The sequence below is a fragment of the Zonotrichia albicollis genome, chromosome 22 (assembly GCF_047830755.1).
Source record: "Zonotrichia albicollis isolate bZonAlb1 chromosome 22, bZonAlb1.hap1, whole genome shotgun sequence".
Lineage (NCBI taxonomy): Eukaryota > Metazoa > Chordata > Aves > Passeriformes > Passerellidae > Zonotrichia > Zonotrichia albicollis.
The window spans coordinates 2,508,651-2,532,895 of NC_133840.1; the positions used below are offsets into that span (position 1 = coordinate 2,508,651).

At 43.6% G+C, this 24,245-nt stretch overlaps 2 protein-coding genes across 3 annotated transcripts in view; both read right to left on the reverse strand.

Annotated features, from left to right (window-relative positions):
- Positions 1 to 282: 282 nt before the first annotated feature.
- On the reverse strand, positions 283 to 17,897 carry INTS2 (integrator complex subunit 2). 2 transcript variants are annotated; one of them, XM_074556919.1, is made up of 24 exons: positions 17,513 to 17,897; positions 16,947 to 17,085; positions 16,211 to 16,313; positions 15,938 to 16,051; positions 15,119 to 15,249; positions 14,866 to 15,039; positions 14,201 to 14,391; positions 13,538 to 13,663; positions 12,355 to 12,426; positions 12,139 to 12,253; positions 11,438 to 11,506; positions 11,177 to 11,311; positions 9,939 to 10,115; positions 9,603 to 9,711; positions 8,818 to 8,922; positions 8,217 to 8,381; positions 7,582 to 7,783; positions 6,934 to 7,059; positions 5,589 to 5,778; positions 4,504 to 4,767; positions 3,428 to 3,535; positions 2,679 to 2,784; positions 2,344 to 2,520; positions 283 to 1,525 (listed from the first exon to the last, which is right to left on the reverse strand). In XM_074556919.1, the coding sequence occupies exons 1-24, from the start codon at positions 17,803 to 17,805 to the stop codon at positions 1,356 to 1,358; spliced, it is 3,561 nt and encodes a 1,186-aa protein (XP_074413020.1). In that variant the 5' UTR covers positions 17,806 to 17,897; the 3' UTR covers positions 283 to 1,355. The 2 variants fall into 2 exon arrangements, with proteins under 2 accessions (XP_074413020.1, XP_005495623.3); XM_005495566.4 differs by having other exon boundaries at positions 14,201 to 14,427; positions 17,513 to 17,896.
- Positions 17,898 to 19,451: 1,554 nt separating this feature from the next.
- Positions 19,452 to 24,245, reverse strand: part of MED13 (mediator complex subunit 13) — a 62,572-nt gene continuing 57,778 nt past the window's right edge. Inside the window, exons 28-30 of the mRNA XM_005495565.4 lie at positions 24,031 to 24,204; positions 22,893 to 22,993; positions 19,452 to 22,237 (exon numbers count right to left, since the gene is read on the reverse strand). Coding sequence (XP_005495622.3) covers positions 22,105 to 22,237; positions 22,893 to 22,993; positions 24,031 to 24,204 — 408 coding nt within the window. The 3' untranslated portion in view covers positions 19,452 to 22,104. The remainder of the gene's footprint in view (positions 22,238 to 22,892; positions 22,994 to 24,030; positions 24,205 to 24,245) is intronic.

Genomic DNA, 24,245 nt, shown 5'->3' on the forward strand with positions numbered 1-24,245 from the left:
TTTATCATATCACATTCTTAATTATTATTACTATTATTGTTGTTGTTAATGTTATATTTATTGCAATTATTGTTCTACATTCTATTCTATTTACACTTTTAAGCAGAGTGCACAGAAAGCACCATGGAAAAATCAGTAGATTTTGGAAAATCAGTGTTTTTTTCATTACTGCCACACACAGCTCCAGTTCTTGTCGGGTGTTTCCCTCAGGTGAAATTTGGGATTAACCTGGAAACTCAAAAGCAAAACAGAAAACCCCTTGGAACTTCAGCCATACTGCTGTTGTTGTTTTTTGGGATTTTTTTATTTAAATACCACTACAGGATATAAAATTACACTTGGAACCGAGGAGAAAAAAAAATACATACATTTCAATTATTTACATAATTTACATAAAGATGACAAAAATACACTCGGTAGGCAGATGGTGACGGGGGTGTCACAGCAGGAATCCTGGAACACAAACCCACGGGGCTTTCCCACATTTCCATGAGGGAATTCCAGCCTTGCACACAAAAGAACAACAAACCCCATGGAGGAGCAGAAAGGATTTGGCCTTGGAATTGCTTTGGCACAGCTGAATCCTGTCCCTGCTCTCCCTGCCCCTCAGCACCCATTTCTCTTTCCAATCTTCTCCTGATGACAGCTCTGCACTCATTCCCTCAAGGCTTTTTCATCTCTTTTTTTTTAAGTTAAAAACCACAAAACCATCTGAGCTGTATTCTTTAAAATCCCATTTCTATGGCTCATCTTTACTATCAGTACTTTTTTTCTTTTAAATGAACTTTTAGACCAGTTTCAAACTCTCAGTGAAGCCTGGTTGATCTTTCAGCTCCTGATTTCATGAACTGAAGCTCTGAGCAATGGTTTGACACAGAAATAAATTTTCTGATTTTCTGAGAACTCAGTGTGAAGGTGCAGGTTTTTGACACCACTTTTTCAAGTATTCCTTGGAGCATTTTATTCCAGCTTGCTCTGCAAGGCCCAGCAGCAGCAGCAGCAGCTCATTTACCTCGAGCAAATTCCAATTTTTCTCAGCCATCATTTTGCTGTTTGCCCAACAAAAGAAATATTTCAGCGTTCTAAAACCCTTCCAGGTGTGTTGCTGTGCCACTTCAGGAGCTGAGCAAGCCTGAAAATCACTGTTTCCCTGGAAATTATTCCCTGATCCCTTCAGCCTCAGAAGTTCTCACCAAATCCTGTTGAAGGGATTTTCTCCTCAGCCGTGACTCAATCAAGGAATGAAAATCGTGGACTTTGCTCCAGCTCCTCAGTCCACTTTCACAGCTTTTTCCAAATTTAGGCACCAGAAAGAGTGGGAAAAGCTACAGGACAACTTGCCTGGGTTTTTTTCCCTAAATGCCACTGACACTCATGTTGATGATTTCGATGATGGTGCTCTCCACACACTGGCACAGCTGAACATCAGGGTCCAGGCTGGCAGAGTCCCTGGAGCAGCTTTTGCTGGAGGAATCTTTACAGAACCCTGAGAAATCGTGTGGCTTCTCCTTCAGCTGCTGGAGACCTGGAAAATGCAGCAGGAAAAGCAAAATAAATATTGAGAACTGTTCTTTCCAGCTATAACACAAATGGGAGATTGCAAAGCTGAGCCAGCACCATCCCATGCTCTGGTTATTACCAGAGACACCATGAAATGTGAAATACAGAGAACTCTCAGAACTTCAGGCTTGTAAGCTACAGTTTAGAATTAAACCCAAGATTTGATCTGAAACTTTAGAAAAATCTTCCAAGCTTAAATACTGGAAGCAAGAATGTAAATTTATAGTTTACAGCAAAACCATGTTAAACTAAGTAAAAAAAAGTTTAGTTTTAAAGTTTAAAATATAGAAAAAATAAAAGTAGTTACAAAAATAAACAAGTTTAAAATGCATATGATACATATCCATTTTAATGCATAAACTATTAAGTTTATATATCATAATTAGCTAAAAACCTTACACTGAGTCTGTAAGACTAAATATTTAAAGACTGAGTCAAAAACATAAATATCCTTATTAACAATATTTTATTCATCAATAACTCCTTAAAAAGTCTTGTGATTAAAGGTCTTGTGACCTTCTAAACCACACTATTACCACGGAAACCAATCCCTTCCTACCTATATAAAAGATTAACAAAATAAACCACACCATCAAAACCAATTCAAAAGTCCCATCTCAAATTCCTTCCAGAACTCCCCACAAGTAAATTATCACACCACCACAACATTTCAGTAAATAATTAGGTAAATTAAGTCAGTAATTAAGTAAATTATCACAGCAGCACATTTCTGTCTCATCTCCCTGTGCCCGGCCCCTTTGGGGTGCTGAGCCCGTGACTTACGGGTGATGATGGGGTCGAAGTCTCGGGTCTGAGTGGCAACATCAGAGGCACAAACTTGTCCAATCTGGATCAGCAGGGACATGATGTCCTCATAGAGGGGAGGAAAGGCCTGGCAGAAGGACACCAGGCAGGGCAGGGTGGGCATGAAGAACGTGTAACGCTTGGACTGGGTCAGGACTGCCAGGGAGGAGGAGGAGGAAATGCAGGAGTAAAAATAAATTATTACAAAATCCAATCAAGAACTGTCACTTTTATAACAGCAGTTAGACAGAGAAAACTGCATTCAGCCCAGAGAAACCCTGCTGGCCCCCCAGAGGTGGATTTTGGGGTGGTACCTGTGAGCAGGGTCCCCATCACGTTGATGGCCAAGCGAGCCACGCTGAGGGATTTGGGCAGGGCATACTGGATGCACAGGTAGGAGAGCAGCTGGATGGCAAAGATCTGCCAAAGGAGACAAAAACAATGAACTTACACAACTTCTAACCAAAGCTCCTCACCACATTTAACAGCATGTAAATATTCCCTGCTTTACCATGAAGGAAATGGAAGCCAAAGAAGCCTTAACAATAGTTATTATCATTATTAATTGTTATTAATGTTAAATACAGGTGGGTTATTTTTCTTCATACCAGCAGAATAATAATTCTATATAATATATATTATATATATTATATAAATATATAATATAATAATAAAAATAATAATTCTGTTGGTATGAAGAAAAATAACCCACACATATTTAACATTAATCAGTGCTTCAAAATCTCCCCTAGAACCATTGCTCCAACATTAATAATGAGCAATAAAGCAACACACAATGTGCACCACAACCCTTGCAGAAGATATTTAGGTCTGACACACTCTTGTTTTAACCTCAGCAGTAAGTTAATACCAGAAAGGATTAAATAAGATAAACTACAAAGTTGGTTTGATACAGAAATAGGGAATTTTTAACAAATTCCAGTTGCCTTCAACGCCAGGATTTAATTTAATGTGAAAGTGCTGCAAATGTTCCCTGAGTATCCCAGGCAAGTCAGAACAGGATGTTTGCAGTGACTGTTTGACTCTCCCCCATTCCCAGTACCTGCTTTTCCAGCTCAGGCTGGGCAATGAGCTCGGGAATGAAATCCAGGCAGATGTGCATGGATGGGATCCCAGCCACTGTCAGTGCCAGGAGCTCACATGGATAACCCTGTGGGAGGAAGAGAAGAGGTGTGGCAGTGTGCCACAGGTGTGTTTGAAAATTCTGCTTCAAGTCACATTTTAAATCCCACCTGAGTTAATGCTTTGTTTCAAAGTTAATATATTTATAATTCCCTTTTGTCCAGAGTTTGCAGCAGGCCTGGAATGCCAAGGAACAAGAGGCAGACTGGGGACAAACCCAGGCTCTGGATCAATTCTTTATCATCAATATTCGATGATTTATTGGCATGGAAGCTCTCCCCCCACTCCCCAAAGGAAAGCAGGCTCCAGTGACCTTTTCCTTCTGTGTCTTTCCTGTGCTCCAAATTTCACCATCAGCCCCAACCTGCTCATTTCACAATTGCCCCATAATGACTTTCTTATCACTTAATCAGTTCCAGGTCAAGGCAAATTAACTCCTTGTAAAGAGTCTGCCATCTGGCAAGGAGCAATCTAATATGCATTAAAAACACATTTGTATTTTAGAAATTACTGATCTTCCCCCTCTTTTTTTTTTTTTGAAGGGGCTCAGCTGCTTTTGCAGGGCCAACCTTTCTCCTTCCACTGTACAGAGATAAACTGTGCCCAAACAAAAAGGAAAGATAAGGAGATGTTTACATTTGAAGCCAAATTAGTTTTGAATAATGGGAATATTAATTTAAAAACAAGGCCAGAAAAAAGTAACCCACAGAAGATGTGGAATGAGTAATTACAAGGTGATTAGGGCAGATTTCCGTGGCCTAGATGGACAAAGTGAAAGGGGCAGAGGCACAAAGGGGGGGAAGAAGCAGAGTTTGGGTGCTGCCTTCTCACTAAACCAAGAGACGAGAGAGATCTCACTAAACCAGGCACTGGGACAGGGAGGAAGGGTGAGCTCTGCAAATGGGGGCAGACAGAAGGACAAAAGTGGATTATTTTCATTTCTGAGGAACCTCCAGCTGCCCCTGAGCTCCCCCAGCCTGGGCAGGGCAGGCCCACCTGGAAATGCACCAGCTTGACAATGTTGGGGTCAGCAATGTACATCTGGTGCAGCAGGCAGCAGATCAGGCACTGCACCTCCCGCAGGTTGCACAGCAAGCTCTGCTCCTCCTCTTCCTCCTCCTCCTCCTCCTCCTCCTCAGCCCCCTGAGGGCTCGGGGGGCTCTGCACAGCCCTCAGCAAACCCTGGGCTCTGCTGCTCTGCCCCTTCTCCTCCTCTGTAGGCAAGCAGATCTCCAGCAGGATCTGCACAGCAGCACTGTCCTGGGGAGAAAAGCCACAGAGGATGCTTAAAAAAGTGAAATAAAAACAAATCCAACACAAAACAAAGATAATTTAAGACATGGAAGATTGTCATGTACTTGGGATTTCTACTTATGGATTTTTTTAAGTACAGAATGAAAATGACTCAGCTAAAGAATCACAAATCCTGGAGAACATTTTAAAAACTTCAACATTTTATCTCAATCAAGATGCAAAGAAAAAACAAAGGCAAAATCTAGCAAAATATCATAATCACAGACGAAAAGAGTAAATTCAGTGGAATCTCATGTTCCTTCAAAATAAATATCCAGTGGTCCCTTAAAGCATCCAGAGCAGACAAAAAAAAGCACAGAGCCATGGAATTCACAGTATTCATCACCCTGATAATTTAAATATAAAACTTCCTGTTAACTCAAAAATAGTATTATAATGGGAACTCCCTATGTGACATTCTTCCAGGGATGAAGGGATGTCTGTGGAACAGGATTACTCAAGAATTCCCATTTATTGCTGTTTCACTGCTCCAAATCCAACCACAAACAGCCTCTGGATCACACAAGCACCGAGGCAAAAGGGCTGGTGAGCAGAACTCATCTGTCCTGACAAACAACCACTATCAAAGCAGTAAATCAGCACAATGCTTCAGACCAGAAAAAAGAAAATATTAAACCATCTGAATACAAAGGCTGTCTTCTTTTCCATGGTAACAGAAGTTGGGAAAAAAAAAATTATAAGGCCTCATTTTTTAATTTCCTGTTTCTGCATTTCCCTCTCATCACTTTTTCCTCACATCATGGAATTATCCATTTCTTCCCTCTTACCTGAGCAGCAAGCAAAGCATTTTTTAACTCTTCCCTTGTAACTTCTGGGGCCTCTGGACCCATTGGATTGTTTTGGGATGGCCTCATGTCCTGCTCTGCTGTTTCCTTCAGGTGAGCGTTAAGGTAAGCTTTGGAAGCAAGAAGATATCCATTCAACATGTGCAAAATGATATCCATCAGAGGAGGGCTCCTGACAGGGGAACACAGCAAAACAAAGATTTTTCAGTACCATGAACAAATTAAAAGTATCCCAAAGGCTGTGGCACCTCAGCTCCTCCTCTGGCATCACTGACAGCTGGGGGAACAATTCCCAAGTACTGCAAAGATTCCCTTGGGAAATGAAGCAAATCTGTCTCTGTCACATCCACAGCAGCACCCACAGGCACAAACTGCTGCCCAAAATATGGAATAACCACAGGCACAGGGGCTGGGAGGGTGTTACAGCCAAACCTCACCCACCACCATGTACCAGCAGCCATTCCCAACACTCTGCAAAGCCTCCTCACCACCAATTCCCACACCCAAATCCAAAATGGATGAGGCATGTGCAAATCCCAAAGTTTTGAAAACACAGCTGGACAGGATGAAATGCTGGAACAGCAGGCCCAGCCCTGTGGGATCTCAGCAGCTCAGGACTGAGGTGCCACCGAGAGCACCCTTGGGGGGCTCGGGAGTCCTGGAATGTTCCAGAAGTGTCTGGTGGCTGGACTTTGATCCTACACCGGAGACGACACCTGTATGAGGACAGGAGGGTTTCACCGGGGTGAATGGTGAAGGGATTGGTTAATTAGAGAGTGAAACACAGGGTTTAGGATTTCTGTACAGGGGGGGTTAGAGAAGTAAGATGGAGGAATTGGGGCGTGTCCTGTCCTTCTTCTTCTTCTTCTTCTCCTCCATCTTCTGTGGTGATGGTGGCACTTTGGGATTGGTCACTACTAAAAGTGCACCGGGCAATAAGGGTGAAAGGGATTGGGGAAAAATGATAAATATTGTACACGTAACTATGGGTATAAAGATAGGTGACTGTCCGGAGGGCAGCACAGTGTGCTCATGGCTGGCTGCTGAGCAGAGCTCTGTCGGGCCGAGAGAAAATCTTTTAGATAAACAATTAATAAACACCGAGACCGAAAGAAGAACTGAAGCCTCTTCTCGTCCTTCGATACGCGGCTGCCCCAAGGCCACCCCGGGCCTTTCCAGGCCCTTCAAACAGCCCAAAACCGGACAATCAGTTTGTGGTCAGTTTGTGATTAGTTTGTAAAGATGTTCTGAAGTGCTGAAAGCTCTCAGAAGTTTCCTGTTGGACACCTTTGAGTGAAGCATTCCCTGTGCAGCAGCACAGACTCACCTGTGCACTCTCTGGTCACACCTGAGCACAATCAGGGGGTCAATCATCAGATCATTCTGGGTGTACTTCTGCTGCCTCACCAGTTTTGCTGAAGGCTGCAGGGCATTGACAGTCATCACCCACAACCTAAAATGAGAATATTTTTATGATTTTTTTTCTTTTAAATAGAAAATGTGCATGAGAAAAGGGATTCCCTAAGCACTTGGTCACTCAGCCATCCTTTTCTAGGCCTTCAAGTAGCAAAAACTCTGTTTACAGCCCTTGAATTTAACCAAGGTACAGTTAACTTATTCTCCCTGGACTTGCAGCACTTTTCATTGCAGCAGAGTATCCACTTCCTTAAAAAATGCATTTTCTAACCCAAGTGAGTTCCTGTTCCATCAGGATTTCAGTACAAACAATGGACACTATAAAACCATACTCCTGTATTTTAAACTGAAGACTTCCTTTCCCCTGAGAACAAATCCTTCCTTTTAAATGCAAAGGTTCAAAATATCAACAAACTAAAAAAATGCAGCTCCAACACATTCTATTCAATCACAGCCTCCAACCTCCCAGCTAAAGGCATTGTGTTGTTATTTTTAAAAGAAAAAGTGGCCTCCCACCTCTGTGCACCCAGAAACCAAACAATATTTTGAGCCTTGATACCTCCTGGGCATGACAGTGTTGAGAACCATCCAGAGTTTGTTGACAGCCTGCAGAATCCCCCGAGGGACTCCAGCTTCCAGCAGAAGATTCATGTTTGAGGTCAACACCTCTGCATAGGGGATCAATTCTCCAGCTGAGAGAAGGGTCAGATGTTCCAGGATCTGCATCAGCTGGGTGTGATTCCCAGGCAGCATGGAAAAGGCTGGAAAACAGAAATAACAGGATTTGGGTAAAACTGGACTTCTGCCATTTGAAACATTTTGGTTATACAAACACAGTTTAATCACACACTCCCAAATCAACTATACTCCAATCCATTTGTGTGGGGGCCTGAATATATGTTGTATTGTAACACCAGTGTGGTTCCAAGTTACTCCAAACGAGCTGCAGCTGCAGGGTCCTTAGTTGGGCAGCAGCTGTGGCTCGTGAAAGTAACTGAGATAAATAGGGGTGGGTCAAGAGCCCAAGAGGAGCCCCTGAGAAGATAGAAAGGACTGTGCTGCAGAGAAAGGAGAAGAGCCCCAGCAGAGAGGGAAGAACAACGCTGCAGCAAAGATTACAACAACTGGGGAACAACGCTGCAGCGAAGATTACAACACATTTGGAAGGAATTTACTTGGAATGAAGCTCCTCACCTTCCTGGAGCTGCTTGGGAGAGTGGTTCTTGGCCGTGTTGGTGAGGAGCATCCTCCTGAGCAGGGCGTCGGTGCCGGTGATGTGCTCCTCGCAGATCCAGTCATCCACGATGCACAGGTGGGGGTAGTTGGTGGCCAGGAGCCTCAGCAGGGCAGAGTGCAACCCTTGGGGACACCAGGGACATTCACAGCTCAGAACTGAGCAGCTGCATCTCTCCCTCAACACATCTGTGCCCTTCATTTCAAGCCCTCAACTGAACGGCTGGGCTGCAGCTCAGTGAGGTGCACGCTCACAGCCTGATAGTCCAACAGAGAGGAAAAGTTACCCTTTGTAAAGTAACACCTAAATTAAGCCTGGAATATTCAATATTCTCAGGTAATTCCTACCCTAAAACCTGCCCTAGGGAGGTAAGACCTTCTCTAAAAGAACTGCTTTCCTCACACTGTCACTGTGACTCTCCTCTGCAATCTCTGTAGCTACTCCTGACAGATTTTAAAAGCAAGAAAAAGGAAAGCAAGCTATGAAAAAAGCAACAGCTACTGAGCTGAGAGCACTCAGCCTTCCTTTCCATGCACCTCAGACCTTCAGACACGTTTTTACCTCCCAGCTCCTGCTGCAGCCCCTGTGCCTGCCGGATGAGGAACTTGATTGGAATCTGATCCATCAGTGCTGAGGAGTAGGACTTGGGTTTCCTCTGCATTGCAGCTACAAAGGAACAGGACAAGAAACCACATGGAGCAGTTACAGCTAAAAACAATTCTATCCCCAACTGGATTAATAATGAAAACTTGTCTCTGTATTATCCAGGTAAAATTGAGAAAATATCAAAGAACTGCAATTGATTTCATGGTATTTCAGACATGAAGAAAAAAGACTGAAGAATGCTGGAAGTTTTGCACCTTATAAAGGGATGTAAAAACACACACCAGGTATAAACACTGAATTTTCATTGAAGTTTAATTTCATCAATAAAACCCAAAAAGGTCTTTTATAACTGGTTTAAAGCCTTCACTTCAAAGGCAAAAATGGGGTCTTTAAGTATTACCAACTATAAAATTGCCAACTCAAAGAAATTGCATGTTTGATGACACGTGAATAAATGAAGATCTCAAATAATTATGAAGTCTTTCTTAATTGTTATTGCATCCCTTAGATGCTCATAAACATTTCCAGTAACTCAGCTTGGACCTCTTTTAATGTGTAAAACAAATTATTCCACTAAAGAGTTCTAGCAGGAACTTTATGTCCTGAATCTCTACAGCAATGTTTTATTTACTGCAAACACATCAACTTTCTATGCTCGAATCTGACAGCAGCATGAATTTCTCCCCTCTTTGCACCTAATTTTCAGTTAATCTGTTTCCCCCTGATGCTCCCACATTTACCCAGGATCTTTGTGTTGGCCAGCAGTGCCTCCTCATAGGACAGGACGTAGTAGAGCACGAGCAGCTGCGTGGTGATGCTGAAGCGCTGCGTGGAACGAGCATTTTCTCCCTGCACATAAACCACACACAAAGGTCAGGCTGCACTCCTGATTCTTGGCAAGAAAAATTTGGATTTACCCACAAATATGGTGAATATCTGAGTAACAAGAATCACTTAAAATATATGATTGTCACAGTAGCAGGAGGGAGTTTACAGGCAGTGAAAGTAAAAAGTGAAGCAACTTAACACAGACCACGTCCCCATAAAGTATGAGAAAGATCCAAACAAGACATTACCCCAGAGAGTCCCTGGAAAACATTGAGGATCTCCTGCTCTGTGACAGGCTGGTTGGTGGCCTCTGGGTTGGATTTAGAGGCAGGGGTGAGGATGGAGTTGATGTAGACATCAATGAGGGGCAGCAGCTGAGGGTGCAGGGGGGTGGTGGTTTCACAGAGCTGCCGGTAGATCCAGTCCTGCAAGGGAACAGCCCATGACTGAGCAGAGCCTTTGACTTTGGAAAGTGTAAAACCAGCTCTGAACTGGTCATCAACTCTGTGTCCTGGACCCTGACTCACAAATAGAACTTGTCCTGGCTGGAAAATCATTCTGACTATGATTAAATATTGAAGTTGGCCATATATTGAAGTTGGAGGGGAGACGACCCACCCTGCGTTGGTCAGCATCGACTCCACTTTATTCATCAATCAGTCACCTTTTATAACAGTGTTAATTCACTTCATGCATATTGCAAAATCTGAGCTCACAATAGGTCAGAGATAACATACCAACCCCTCCTTATGTTCCCAATACCAAGATTTGGGTTCTCAAAATTATTCTTGCTTTCCCAAAACAGCCAAAGATAGAACATCCACTTGTTATGAGAAAGCTGCCTGAGAACTCTGATGTGCAAGGCTCTCAAGGCCTTCATGTTTGTCACTTTTACCTGTAGTTAAAAATAACCTGAGAACCTCTGCTGTTCACAGAAGCAGGCTGTGAGAATCTGCTCTTCACAGCTGCTTTCTAAGCCATCTCTGAAAAAATCTCCAACAATTAAACACAGATGGGGAGAGAGAATTATTGTTTTTAATTTCATTAAGCAGTGGTCTCTGGATTGCAGAGTTAAAAATGGGCACCCAACTTAAAACACAGTTCATTCTTAAATGACATGGTAGGAAGGTACAAGATTCATCAAGAATTCTGCTCCTCTAAGTCAACTAGCCTGCAAAACCTCATCAGCAAAAACTCTGTGTCCTGGACCCTGACTCACAAATAGAACTTGTCCTGGCTGGAAAATCATTCTGACTATGATTAAACACAGATGGAGGAGAGAGAATTATTGGTTTTAATTTCATTAAGCAGTGGTCTCTGGATTGCAGAGCTAAAAATGGGCACCCAACTTAAAACACAGTTCATTCTTAAATGACACGGTAGGAAGGTACAAGATTCATCAAGAATTCTGCTCCTCTAAGTCAACCAGCCTGCAAAAGCTCATCAGCATTCAGAATTATGAACAGAAACCAGACAGAGGTGGTACCTTAATGGACACTTTGTGCTTGGTGAAGGAACGGCTCTTTAGGAGCTGGTAAATGCAGTGGATGGGCAAAAAGCCAGTGATGTTGGCACTGAGGCTGCCTGTGACAGGCACCCGGACAGCGTGGGCTGTCACCACCTGCAGGGAGAGACAGCACAAAAACCACTGAGCACAAGGGGACAGAGTCACACAGCCCTGACTGGCATCTGGTTTTGGGGAATATCCCAAAGGGAAAGGAGGAAAAAATCCCTCGGTTGAAAATACCTGCTCAGTGAAAATCTCCTGTGTGAAGATTGTCTTCATTCTGCTCAGTGAGCTGGGCTTAATAACAATCTGAAATTCAGAGGAAGTACTTAGAATCACAAGTTCTATCTTTCTTATAACTACTGTTAACTTTTAGCCTTTTAAAACTTGTCAGTTTTGCTGGTATCCCAGGCAATTAATATCTGTATCAAATGTCAAACAGAAATATTTTCCAATGTCACAAGTTAATCACCCAATGTCTTCCTTGTCTCAAAATCTCCCTCTCCAGCTTTTACATCTGGTGAGACATTCTTTCACAAGAGTTGATTGTTGGCAAATCTCCTTTGGCAATTTACTGAAATTAATTTTTACATGTACAGATATTTCTTTTAACTATTTAAAATAAAAACTTTGCAGCTCAATTTGGAAAACACTTCAGTTAGTCTTCTAAAAAGATCATTTCTCAGAAATAATGATTTTAACCGGGCATCATTTTTTGAAGATTCTTTTATCACCACATTCCTCTGTATCGAGCTATGCACATCTGAATGTTCTTCCAGGTTAATTATTATTCATTTTTCAGGTTATATTTACTTTAGGTATATGAGTAAAACCAAAGCTCTTTATATCAAAAGTAAAGTAAATACCAAACTACCAAAACCCAGTAAAAAAATCTGATTTTAACAGGCAAATGGACAGACTAGAAATAGTTTAGGCTTTACCTTCATTCCCAAGGTGGAGCAGACCAAATCAATGATGGCACTGAGCTGGTTGCTGTGGAAGTACATGGCTACCAAGAGCAGCATCTCTCCAAAGGAAGCAGACACACCAGAAATGCTGATGAGAACAAAGAGGAAGAAATACAGGATGTAAATAAACAGGACATAAATAAATGTGAGATTACTGGAATCACTACATGAAATCCAGCCTGCTCTCACCTTTCAAAGTAGGCTTCTTCCTTTATCATCCAGCTGAGCCACATCACCATGAGCTGCTCCTGTTCTGGGGTGCTGCACAAAGAAAATCCATAATAGATCCTTTTCCCAGAAAAGCAGTGCCAGTTTTACTATCACTTGCAGGTAGTGGTAGTACCTGCAAGTACAGGAACTGTACTGTTTGTACAGTTTGAGGAACCTTACACCAGGAGACTTTTTGTCACTTTCACTTCAGCATCCAAGTGCTGATAAGAAGTGATATTGGCACAAAGGTCAGTCCAACTGTCAGGCAACTTCCTTTCTGGAATGCACCCAACAGAAAGCTACACCCTGGGATATCTGCACTGCTTCTCTCTAAGGAACTCAGCCATGAACCTGTTCCTTGGAAAAGTGAACAAGCCAGGCCGACTTCAGCCTTCAAAAAACCACTCACACTAAGCTCATGCTAATGCTCACCTCTCAAAAGACTTGGTATAAAACAAGAGTGAAATATCCATTCACTAACTACAGGGTGAGACAAATCAACACACAGAGATTTTCTAAAGCATTAGGGGTGAAAAAAAGTGCAGCTCTTTAAGCATTGCCTTAATGGTGAGATCTTGCAAAGCTGCTGCTGCACTGACAGTACCTGACTGTAGGAAACCCCTCAGGTTTAGCCAAGGCCCCTTAGAGAATAGAATGCTGACACAGCAGCAAAGAAGTTTCCTGTCTCCAGGGACATCCGCCTTGTACCTTATCCCTATAGCCATGTAAGGCAATATTGTGTTAAACCCTACTATTGGTCACTTATGGTCACTCTAACACCTTTGCCATTAGTCAAGATTGGATCCAGGCCAAGAGTATAAAAGTAGCATACTGTACCCCTACTAACTCGGAAGAAGAAGAGCTGAGACCCTTCACGGACCCCTACAACAAAGCCATACTCGTGGAACAGCCAGTGTCTTCTGCTTCTCCTCTCTCTACCGTCTGCTGGAGCCTTAGGCCAAGGGAAAAGCTACCTAGCAAGCAAAGCTGAAATCACAAGAGCTGCCTGATCACTAAGAGCTGAATATCTCCCTGCTTGCTAGGGGCTGACCCGCGGCCTTGGTCTGAGAGCGAGCTGGCTTCTGGCACCCAGTCCCCTTGGGGACTGAGCTCTGGAGCTGTAACAGCTTGCATAGGATAAGACCAAGCAAGGCTCATTTACCTGACCAGCGTGGAGAAGGCCAGGAGCATGCAGAAGGACAGGGACACGAAGCGCACACCGGCCGGGGTGGCGGGAGGGCGGCTCGTCATCAGCTGCAGGAGCTGCTCAGCCTCCTCATCCGTGGGCCTGGGCAGGACACAGAACAGAACAAAGCTGGGCACTGAACAGGGAAGAGATTTCCAGTCTCTCACAATGGTTAAAGATTCAATTTTCCCTGTTATTCAATCTGTCAAGGTGGTGATTTGCTCTGAACTTAACAGAGATAAAAATCTCTGTTATGAGACAACATTGAGAAAACTTCCCCAGGAAATAATCTTATCTATTGGTACAAACTACTTAAATTAAAACTAACAATGCATAGAGATCCTACATCAAAAAGCCTAAAAATGTCATTTCTAAAAAGTGAAAGCAAAGGAACAGAAGTTCATAATCCATATTATGTATGTTGCTAGAAGAGAAAGTAGCTGATAACTCTACACACTTCTCCAGCCATGTGGGTTCAGAGTTCTCTTAACAAGTCTGCAGAAGTGATTTTGCAGCAACAGAGAAATTGGTGAGTGCTGCCACAAGTTCTGAGGACACAGTGGCATTACGACAGAAAGCCCAAAGCCCTCACACAGCCATGACATGAACAAAACCCCAGAGCATGCCAAGGCTCCTTACTTGAGGCCAGCAATGCCCATGAGGGCACAGTAGAGGCGCAGCAGGGCGCTGGCCTTCACCACGTGCTCCTCCTTGAGCCCCGAGTACACGGACACGTTGGGCTCCGTGTCAGCCTCCGCCTCCTCCACGATGTGCGTGCTGCGCACCGTGGGCAGGATCCCCATCAGCTCCAGCAGCAGCTGCCTCCTCATCTGCCACAGCACAGAGCTGATGTTATCTCTTTTTCTCTGTGCGAGAGGTTAAGAGATGAGGACAACGTCAAATTCAGCCCAAGAAACAATGTGTTATGGAAGAGTTTTCATAGTCAAAGATAGAGGGTTATATTTTTTAAATATAGTTTTCAGTTCTGAGCTTTAGCTATGTCACCTGAGCATTTCCCACTGTGAACACTGAGAATGAACATTTTTATCAGGCAAATATTACAAACATACAATTCCCTGGTTTCCATGCCTAAAAACCTCTCAGAGGAACAACCAAATAGCTGCTGCCTTCAGGGACATAATTTATAGAGAACCCCATAAGAGGAGGTTGCCTTGTAAAGGTTCCTCCAAGACGTGCAACAGCATTTATGTGCATTCAGACAAATCTGCAGCACACATCCAAAAGAGTTACATCAAGCTACAAGAATATTTCCTTAAAAGCAGAATACTCAAAGATTTTCCTACCTGTTGTCCATTTCGGATGAAAGTTCCAAACCACGTCCGAACCTTTGCGTTTGTTCCGAGCAGCAAACCACTCACAAAACACACCAGGTCACTCACTCCATCATCTGAGGATTCGTTCTTGGTGTGATCCAAGGTCAGAGCCACACCGAGACCTGGCAGGTGACACTCCTCCACCTGATAAAACACCCAGGCTCAGTCACCTTTGCTGGGTTGGAAGGTTCAGGAAGGTTTTTGGGATTCTGATGAGACTCACCACCATGCCCCGCACCCTGAGGGCTTGGGAAGGGTTCATCTTGCACAGGTGCCGCAGAGCCTCCGTCCTGCGCCGGCCGCCGACGCTCTCCTCGTCCTGCCGCTCGCCGTTCTTGATCAAACCCCTGCACACTAAAGAGCCAACAGCAGCTCTGAGGAAACCTGCCCTTCCCAACTCAAATTGTCACCTGTCTCAGTGGCATCTAAATCCCTGTTAGCAGGGATAGAGGAGGTTCTCAGCCCCTCCCCAATCAGCCTTTGTAACAGGGACCTACAGATGAAAAGCTGTGACGTGTGACTGTGTTCACAGGGGACTGAGGATGAGGGAAGAGATGAGGATCTGACTCCATGTTTCAGAAGGCTTGATTTATTATTTTATGATATCTACCATATTAAAACTATACTAAAAGAATAGAAGAAAAGGTTTCATCAGAAGGCCAGCTAAGAATAGAATAAGAAAGAATGAGTAACAAAAACTTGTGTCTCAGAGTCTGAGCCAACTGACTGTGACTGGCCATTAATTAGAAACAACTCTATGAGACCAATCACAGATCCTCCTGTTACATTCCACAGCAGCAGACAACCATTGTTTAGATTTTGTTCTTGAGGCTTCTCAGGAGAAAAAACCCTAAGGAAAGGATTTGTCATAAAAGATGTCTGTGACAGTGACACATATGGCGAGCCTGGCCTGCAAAAATGGGACTGAACATGCCCTGGTGGCAGCACTCAGCATTCAAACCTGTACAACTCATGGTTTAGCCCAGAATTAACCACACTGGTAGAAATCACTTCAAAAGCTGGAGCAGAAGCTGTAACTCACCCTCGTTGAAGCTGTCAGGGACATTGGCCACCAGCAGGCAAAGGAACCAGGCTCCGTTCTTAACGTGCAGCAGAGCCTCAGCCACATCCACTATTGGCAACAGTGATGGCAGCTCTGCATGGAAAGAGGGTGCTGAAAGTCACAATGTTTCACTGGGAAACAAAAACCCTGTTTCCAAGAGCTTAGATTAACCTTACATCTGCCACAGCAGCTCCCAAACTGCTTTGTTACATTTGTGAGAGGTCAGAAAACACCCTAAGTACAGAAACACACCTGCTTGCAAAATGCAGAGAACATCTGCTGCCTCCTCCAGGTAAACAGGACTCTCAAAGAGCTCAGAAGATTTGAGGAAAAATTCACCATTTGATTCTGACACCTGCAAGAGAACATTTATCATCAGCGAACAGGTTTTATGGAGCAATTTGTCTAAATCTGTTTTAAATTCAGCATCTTTAGTAGACTAAAAACTGCCAAAACCATAAAGCCATCAATGCAGAACAAGGAGGAAAAGTTTGTAGAATAAGAAATATTTACTACTGGAAATACTTCAACACAGATGGCATCATTGCTTCTTTTCAGATGAAAGAAAAACAGCCCACTGACATTCTAAGTTTGCACAAGGAAAACAAAACGTTTGGTGAGAAAGGAAGTGGGGGAAGAGAAATATGATGGTTAATACCACACTGCAGTAGGGGCAAAGAAGGGGATGGAGAAAAGTCAGCACTTCATTTCCAAAGTGACAGATCACCAATGACAGATCACCCAATCACATTACGTGTGAGCACAGAATCTCTATATTATAGAGTCTGTATAACATCAGCAAAGACTTCCGTTAGGAAGTCATAAAGAGTTTAAACACAAGCCACTGTTCAATCAGACAGAGACTTTGAATCTTGATAAAGCAGGTAAGGACTGGAGAAGCAGCAGCAGCACCAGAAGCACACCAGTGTGTCAGCCATTCCAGAGAGGAACCTAAATCTCACAAATATCCACCTATGGGGAAGTTCACCTTGTTCATGATGGCCAGCAACTCGCTGAGCACCAGCCGGAGCCGCCGAGGAGAGTCACTGTGCTCAAATTCCAGCGTCAGCCCGTGCTGCAGCTGTGACACCAAGATGCTTTCCCCACTGCCACCTCCCAGCTTGTGCCTGGCACACAATTCAAAACAACAAGTGTTAAAACGTTTCTGCAAAGACAGAAATGCTTCTGGTTAAAGGAAGGCAGGGATCTCTTCTAACCTTTAAAGACTGTTGTAGTTACAGTACAAGACAGCTAATTCAGTACATTATCGAAGTTTCAAGTGCTTGTATTCCCTAGCAGCACAGAGAGTCAGGAGAGTGCATCCACCTGAGCTGTCCCTTCATCCCACAGAGCCATCCCAGCCCTTCCTGCCGGGCAGCTCCCCCAGTGCCTGCCACACCTCCGCAGATCCCAGCACACACAACAAACCCCGGGGCTTTCCTAGAGAGCATCGACGGACACGAATGGCCGGGTGCGTCCGGCGCTGCAACAGCTGGAACAGCTGGAAAAGCCACACACAGCGCTTCCGCCACAGATCCCCGTTCTCCGCCTTACCGGAGCTGCTGCTCCTTGCTGGCGTCCTGCTCCAGCGCGTGGAAGTCCACGGAGAGCAGCGCCACGATGGAATTGACCGCCTCGACCCCCGAGAGCAGCCGCAGGATCAGCTTCTTGTCCTGCGCCCAGCTCTGGCTCTGGTCGGCGGGCGCGCACAGCGCCATGCGCACGAGGCAGGGCAGCAGCAGCCGCAGCTCGGGGTCGCTCAGCGCGGCCAGGCGCACCACGTCCACTTTCTGCATCGCCTCGAAGGCGTAAGGGCTGACGAACTGCAGCGCCGAGCACTCGGACATGGCGGCGGCAGCGGCTCCCTCACGGCCCCCGCGCCCACCCGCCGCCGCCGCCACTACCGGGGGAAGCGGGAAGTGACGTCACGGCGGGAGGGCCGAGGGGCGGGGAGAGCTGAGGGGCGGAAAGGGAGAGGCGGGAAAGGCTGAGGGGCACCGCCCTGCCCGCCCCCTCAATAAACCCACAGCACAATCAAGGCTTCATGAATAATTTATTCCATTTGAATTTTTTTGTTTTTTTAAAAAGTATAAACTTTTTTTTTTTTCTTCATTTCCTCGATCACAATTTGTACAACTCAGTGTTTATGGCATTCGGCAGAAATAGTGTTTGTTCCTTAAATCGCTTTTTGTTGCTGTGTTTTGTCACGATGAATGCGGCGGCGGCTCGGCCGAGGGCACATGGCGGCGGCTGTGCGAGGCTCCCGGGCACATCCAGCCGTGCCTGAGGGCGGCGGCAGCGGCTCCCTGACCTGTCCAGCCACGCCAGAGCGGCGCTGAAGCAGCTCCCGGACCTGTCCAGCGCGGTGTCGGAGCAGCTCCCCGGTGTGTCCAGCTGCGGTGTTGGGATTGCCCGTGTGTCCAGCCATGGCAGCGGGGTGGCGGAGCGGCTCCCCGGTGTGTCCAGCCGTGCCCTGAGGGCGCGGGAGCGGCTCCCGCTGTGTCCGGCCGTGCTGAGGGGCGCCATGTCCATCACAAGCCCAAGGCAGCGCTCGGCAAGGTCCTCACGTCCAGTTGACTCGGAAAAACCTAAAGCTCGATGAGTAACATCCTGAAAAAGTGACCCTGAGGATTGTGGTAGGTCCCAAATCCAGTTTTACTGTAAATTAAGCTTTACTCCACTGAAAATAAAAAGTACACCCACAAATAATAGTAAAAAACCCCTTTAAGTATGAAGCATAGTCCTGGGCCCTTTACTTAAAAAAAAATAAAATAAAAAAAAAAATAAAACAAACAAAATCACCTTCCCAGCTGGAGGTTGCAAGACAGTAACGTTGTACAATGTCACCCATGAATGAATTCTCCAATGAAACCCAGATGAAAACAAGGTTGATGCAGCATTACTATCCCGACAGACTGATATGCGGTGCCGTACTGTTGTGCAGCAAATTATATGGTGCAATAGCATTTTTTTAAAATGTTTTACTCTTATTCTTGAAAGCTTTAAAATAATGCAACATAATATTTTGATATTACAGTATTAACAAATAGTGCTTGATTAAAGACATCGGCAAGTCTTCATAGCAACACACAAAGTTAAAATTACCATCAGAGGTAAATATAGAAATACAATAATCTGCGCCATAACTGACAGCTAAGTAAGAACATAGCTGAGGATTTAAATATAAATCCATTTATCTTTAATTATTTCAGAGAATGTTAGAAAGATCTAAATGTTACAGCTCCTTTTAAAATGTGAGGGTTGTTACAAGTACAGCTAGTGGCCTTGCTGGTCTTAGCAACAGGGTTTTCAGAAACCAAATCCAAATAGTAGTGAGTCAAATGTGACTAAAAGGCTTAAATGCAGTAATATCTGGGTTAAAATATGGATTTTTAATTGGAATGGAAGGATCTCAGCTTCTTCTTTCCTTGAAAGAGATAAACCTCCACAGCTACTTAAAGCACTGACAGGAATAACATTTCCTGCAAGGCCATTTTGAAAATCTGTAGCTGAAATTTTCAACTACTTAAGCTTGTACTTGCTAAACAACCTCAACTTCTTGGATTCTGACAATTTTATTTATAAACCAGCTATTATGTGCACTTAAAATAGTTAAATTAAAGTAGCTAACAAAAAAAGTATGCCCAATATAATAGTTGGCTCCGTGGTGCTGGCAGGTTTGATATGTACATTGCCGGCTGTGACTATCACTCCAGAAATGGCCCTTCTAGTCTTTTACAGTGGTTATAATATTATAATTTACTTTAATTGCATTTGATGGGGGGAGGAGTGGGAGACTGGCAGCTTTCACAGGAGGAGTTTCACAGGGAAGGCTGGTCCAGGTAACAGAATACAGTTACACCAACGTTCAGGCAGCTGATTCACTTACCTTTAGGAATACAAGTTCAGATTGAACACAAAACAAAGCCACACCAAAACCCAGCCCTTGGAGCTCGGTTAACTGAGCCAGGGTTAGAAATGACCACTTAGCAACAAAGCTCAAAAGAAAAAGGACATACACTTTGAAAATTCCAGTTTTAGGAGCACTTTTCCACGTCTAAAATGCCAACCAAATGAGAAAACCTTTCTGTAAGACAATAATGTGCCGTTTAATCTGCGGTGCATTACCGAGATAAAGTCATGGACAGACCCAGTTTTTTACTCTATTTATCAAAATATGCTAACTTCTGATTGCACTCATGTTGTTCTGAAGAAATGACTGAAAATTCTCATCACCAATTGTACAACTTCTTTATACAAAACCAAAAAAGTTGCTAATATTGTATGTACACGATTCAGTGAGACTGTTCATACGAAAAAAAAAAAATCACCTCAGGCAGGTCTTTTGCATTTACAAAACCAGATTTTCATGAGCACAGTAAGTTTGGTAAATGCAAGCAAATTCTTCCTTGTAGAGGGGTTAACAGCAGGTGCACAAATGGATCTTAAAAGTTGCTCCTTTACAGGTTTAAACCAGCGAGACAGACAATATTGAGACCCAGGACTTGGGTTATTGGGACAGGCTCCTGGGAGCGCTGCAGGAGTTCAGTTTTTCATCTGGCAGTCAGATAAGGAACCCACAAAAAGCATCTGCAGCTGCTCTTCAGCACCCGTAGGGGCTATTTTAGAGCAGCCACGGACATTTGGCATGTGCTAGGAAAAAAGGAAGGAAACTACTGAGAAAAAAATGGTGACTGTAGATAGAGGGGGACGTTTAGGAAAGCCTTGTGGTTTGTCAGTCCCTTCCTTGGGGAGGGCAAAGCCTCCTTGGCACATGCCCCAGCCAGAGCCTGAAAATGGGATATGGGGAAGGCCATGCACTGATACTTGGGACCTTCACCACAGTGCCAAAAATACATGGAAAAGGAAAATGTTCAGGGTTTCGTGCTGTTTTTTTTTTTTACTAGTGGAATAAAATCTGAATACCAGAATTCACTGAGAATCTATATACACCACATTTTAGTTAAACACACACCAATCTTAAAGTCAAGATTGACTATTTTTGCATTTGTAAAATGGCTAGAGCTGGGCTAAATCTCAGCCTGGCAGGAGACTTTGGATAAGGTCAGAGTTTTCTGTGTGTTCTGCCTCAGACTGGCATTTCATCACAAAAGTGGAAGCAAACAATGCAGTGAGCACAGTGCCAAGAATATCCAGGGAGCAACAATGCACAAGAGATGTTCTTGTGATATTAAAACTCGTGTCCTGGAAGTGGATCTGAGAATCTAGCCACAGCCCTGAACCATAACACAAACTTGAATTGAAGAGTTTATTCATGTTATTCTCACTACAAGTTAAACCACCTACAATATCACTTATATATTGCCATTGTTACTCTGGAAAGGTGTGATATAAAATGCTGTAAGACCCGGTACCTTTTCAATTTATATAAACACAGTGAACTTCATTACTGTACATGTACTCTGCAACTACAGCTTAGCTGTAAATCCCCCACACACAATGGTATGGACATTAACCCCTCTATCCCCATTAAACTGTACATCAAGACAATACAAATTTACTGTCCCCACCCACCCCTTACAAAAAAATAATACTCTAAAAGCAACCTACTGCAACTTTTAATTAAGACGATTACATATATTTTAGACCAATTGCTTTAAAGCAAGAAGGCAGTATAAACCTTCTAGGAAAATTTTTATAAAAGAGGTTAAGAAATATAAGACAATTTATACATTTAAAAACTTACAATAAATAAGAGATGCAGGCATTTTTGAATACTAAGTACTATAATCCAATACAAGAACATCTTGATGTTCTGAAGCCATAGGTTGAAACTTAATTGTTCCTCGTGTTTCTTCTCATCTCCATGCTTTTAAAATTCATTAACCATGACTGGGTACTATGGCTCATTACTCTTCACAAATACTGTGGCTGGGGAAAATGGTTAATTTTGCTACTAAAAACGTTATAATACACTTTCTGATCATCATTCTGAAGCGTCCCCCATAGTCAGTGACTCAAGGACAGCAAGATGGGTGCCCCTCTCACAAGTCAGAACAATATTTGCTGGAAGTAACAAGATTCATACCCCATCACAAACATCTTGCACTGAGAAGAATTATAACTTAGTCCTGCAGTGAAATATCCCTTTTCCTCATTTTTGTCTTGCAAAATTCAGATGAAGATCACAGCATATTCATGATAAAGTTATACAACTGATTCAGCACCACAAAATGAATTGGGAGACATGACCGTCTGTCCTGGGTTGCAGGATCACAGGTTAGCCAGGAGAGTGCATTGTACTGTTCCAGAACAAACCTGAAAAACAAACAGCCTTCTGTCAGGCCAGCACATCTTCTCACCAGGATTTTACAGCCCTCATTTACTAGAATCCACCTTCTTTGGCATCAAAAACATTAAATGGGTTTGCCAACACTCAGAAATTATATGTCTTCCAAATGATTACAGCAGTTCAGAGCTAAACTTGCTTTTGGTGGAAAATTGTCATTGTAATTGTCTATTCTCAGTTCATACCAAGAGGTTCACATTAAAAAAAAAAAAAAACAGAACAGGAAAAGTAATCTGCTGTTTTCTCAATTAGCATTCCATGTTTACATGGGTCTGGGCTCCTGTCCTTCAGCACTTCAGATTTTCCACAAGACTGCTGTGCAATATTCTGGTTTAACTATTTCTGTCTTTTCTGTTAGACTCAAACTCTCCTTTAGTTTGAGGAATTCGTTGTTTTTCAAACATTTTCAAAGACTGGTTATTTAAAAAAAAGGTTCAGAGATGTTTGGTTTTTATTCCACTGTTCTGTGACAATCACTTAAAGCACAGCAATTTGTCTGCACTAGGGATATCAGCTGCACAAAGAAAAAAAAACCAACAGCAGGAAAAACAAACATGCAGCTTCACTGCAGCAGCATTAAAAATGAAATGCACAATATTTTTGCAAGTGATGAGTGATAAATACCTGAGCACATCAGAAGTTTGATTAGAATCAAGTGGATGGGAGTGTTTACTGTGGAGTAGCTCGTCTGATTGCACTGAAGGCACGTGGAGGTGCAAAGAGGCCTGAGGAAGGAAGAAGGAAGGCAGAAGTTACTGCCTGCTCAGCTACACCACATTTCCTTCCCCCCATGTTGTTGTAGCTTGCAGGCACCTTCTCTGGCTGACACACAAGCCAAAACAAATCTTATCCTCAGGCCATCCACAAGTTCAGGAATTCTCAGAATATTTCTATTCTCTCACACAGATCTCTGCTAAAAGCACAGTGCTAGCAGTGAAATATATATATGGGGTTTTTTTAATCCCTTTTCTACATCAAGTGATCATTAAAAACTCAACTCAAGTGGCCCAAGATGTCTAATAACACAGACTTGGAACTTCAGCTGCTTTCTATAGGCCTGGTCTATTTATATTTCATATCTAGAGCTGCTTAGTGTAAATAATAAATCCTCTCTTCAAAATAATATCCTATACCAAAGCCACAGCTGAGCTTAGGCCAAGAGGAGCTGCTAATCCAGACACAAACAAGGCTGCAGAAGATCTATCTGGATCATTAGGAAACAAAGCACAGTATTAGAGATGCTGATTTGTAATACAGAAAGTTTCTCTCTATACCAATGTACAGCCTTAAATGTGCCAAGTGTGTCTTGATTGTGCCATAAGGAGATAAGGGGCTCAGACAACACCCAGACAGATATACAGTGCAAAGCCAACATGGAAAAACCAGCTTTTATGCTTTGTGCAATCCAGAAAGATTCATTTATTCCTTATTTTACCCAGGGCAACTGAGTTATTGCACTGCACTTATGTACCTCCCTCTCTACCACCAGTGCCCACAGGAGCCCAGCTCTGTCCGGGAACTCAACCTGTTCTTACAAAACCCTGGAGCATAAAGCCAGGGAAAAAAAGAGTCCAGACAACCAGGAAGAAACCATGAGCAAGGCAGAGCCTTCCCAACAGCCAGATCTCAAAAACTGAATCCCCCTGGCTCCTCCTGAAGCAAGAGCAGAGCTGTCCCCAGAGACATGCACTGACTTTGGTTTAACCAGAACAGTTCTCACCCCCAGACCCTCAGGCTGCTCAAGTCTCTGCCAGGACAGTACCTTAAGAAACAAGGGACACTGATTTTGTGCTTGAGGACACGCTGACCAAAACCAGTCAGGCAATGGACCTGCTTTGGCAGTTGACACAAAATAACCGAGGGCCAGTGGCTGCTGCAGTATATTTGTTACTTCATCGTGAGATTCTGTGGAAAGCAATCGATCTGTGCCTTGACCCTGCAACACAACAGGCAAAGGGTTCACATCAGGAGAGAACA

Bases quoted from the DNA above. Each gene is read 5' to 3' on its own strand.
- INTS2 (XM_005495566.4), bottom strand. From the start codon at position 17,805: ATGTCCGAGTGCTCGGCGCTGCAGTTCGTCAGCCCTTACGCCTTCGAG. The intron at 7,060-7,581 runs GTATCAAGGCTC...TTCTCATTTTAG, and splicing joins AACACTGTCATGCCCAGGAG to GTTGTGGGTGATGACTGTCA. The intron at 2,785-3,427 runs GTACTGGGAATG...CTCCTTTGGCAG, and splicing joins AGCCTGAGCTGGAAAAGCAG to ATCTTTGCCATCCAGCTGCT.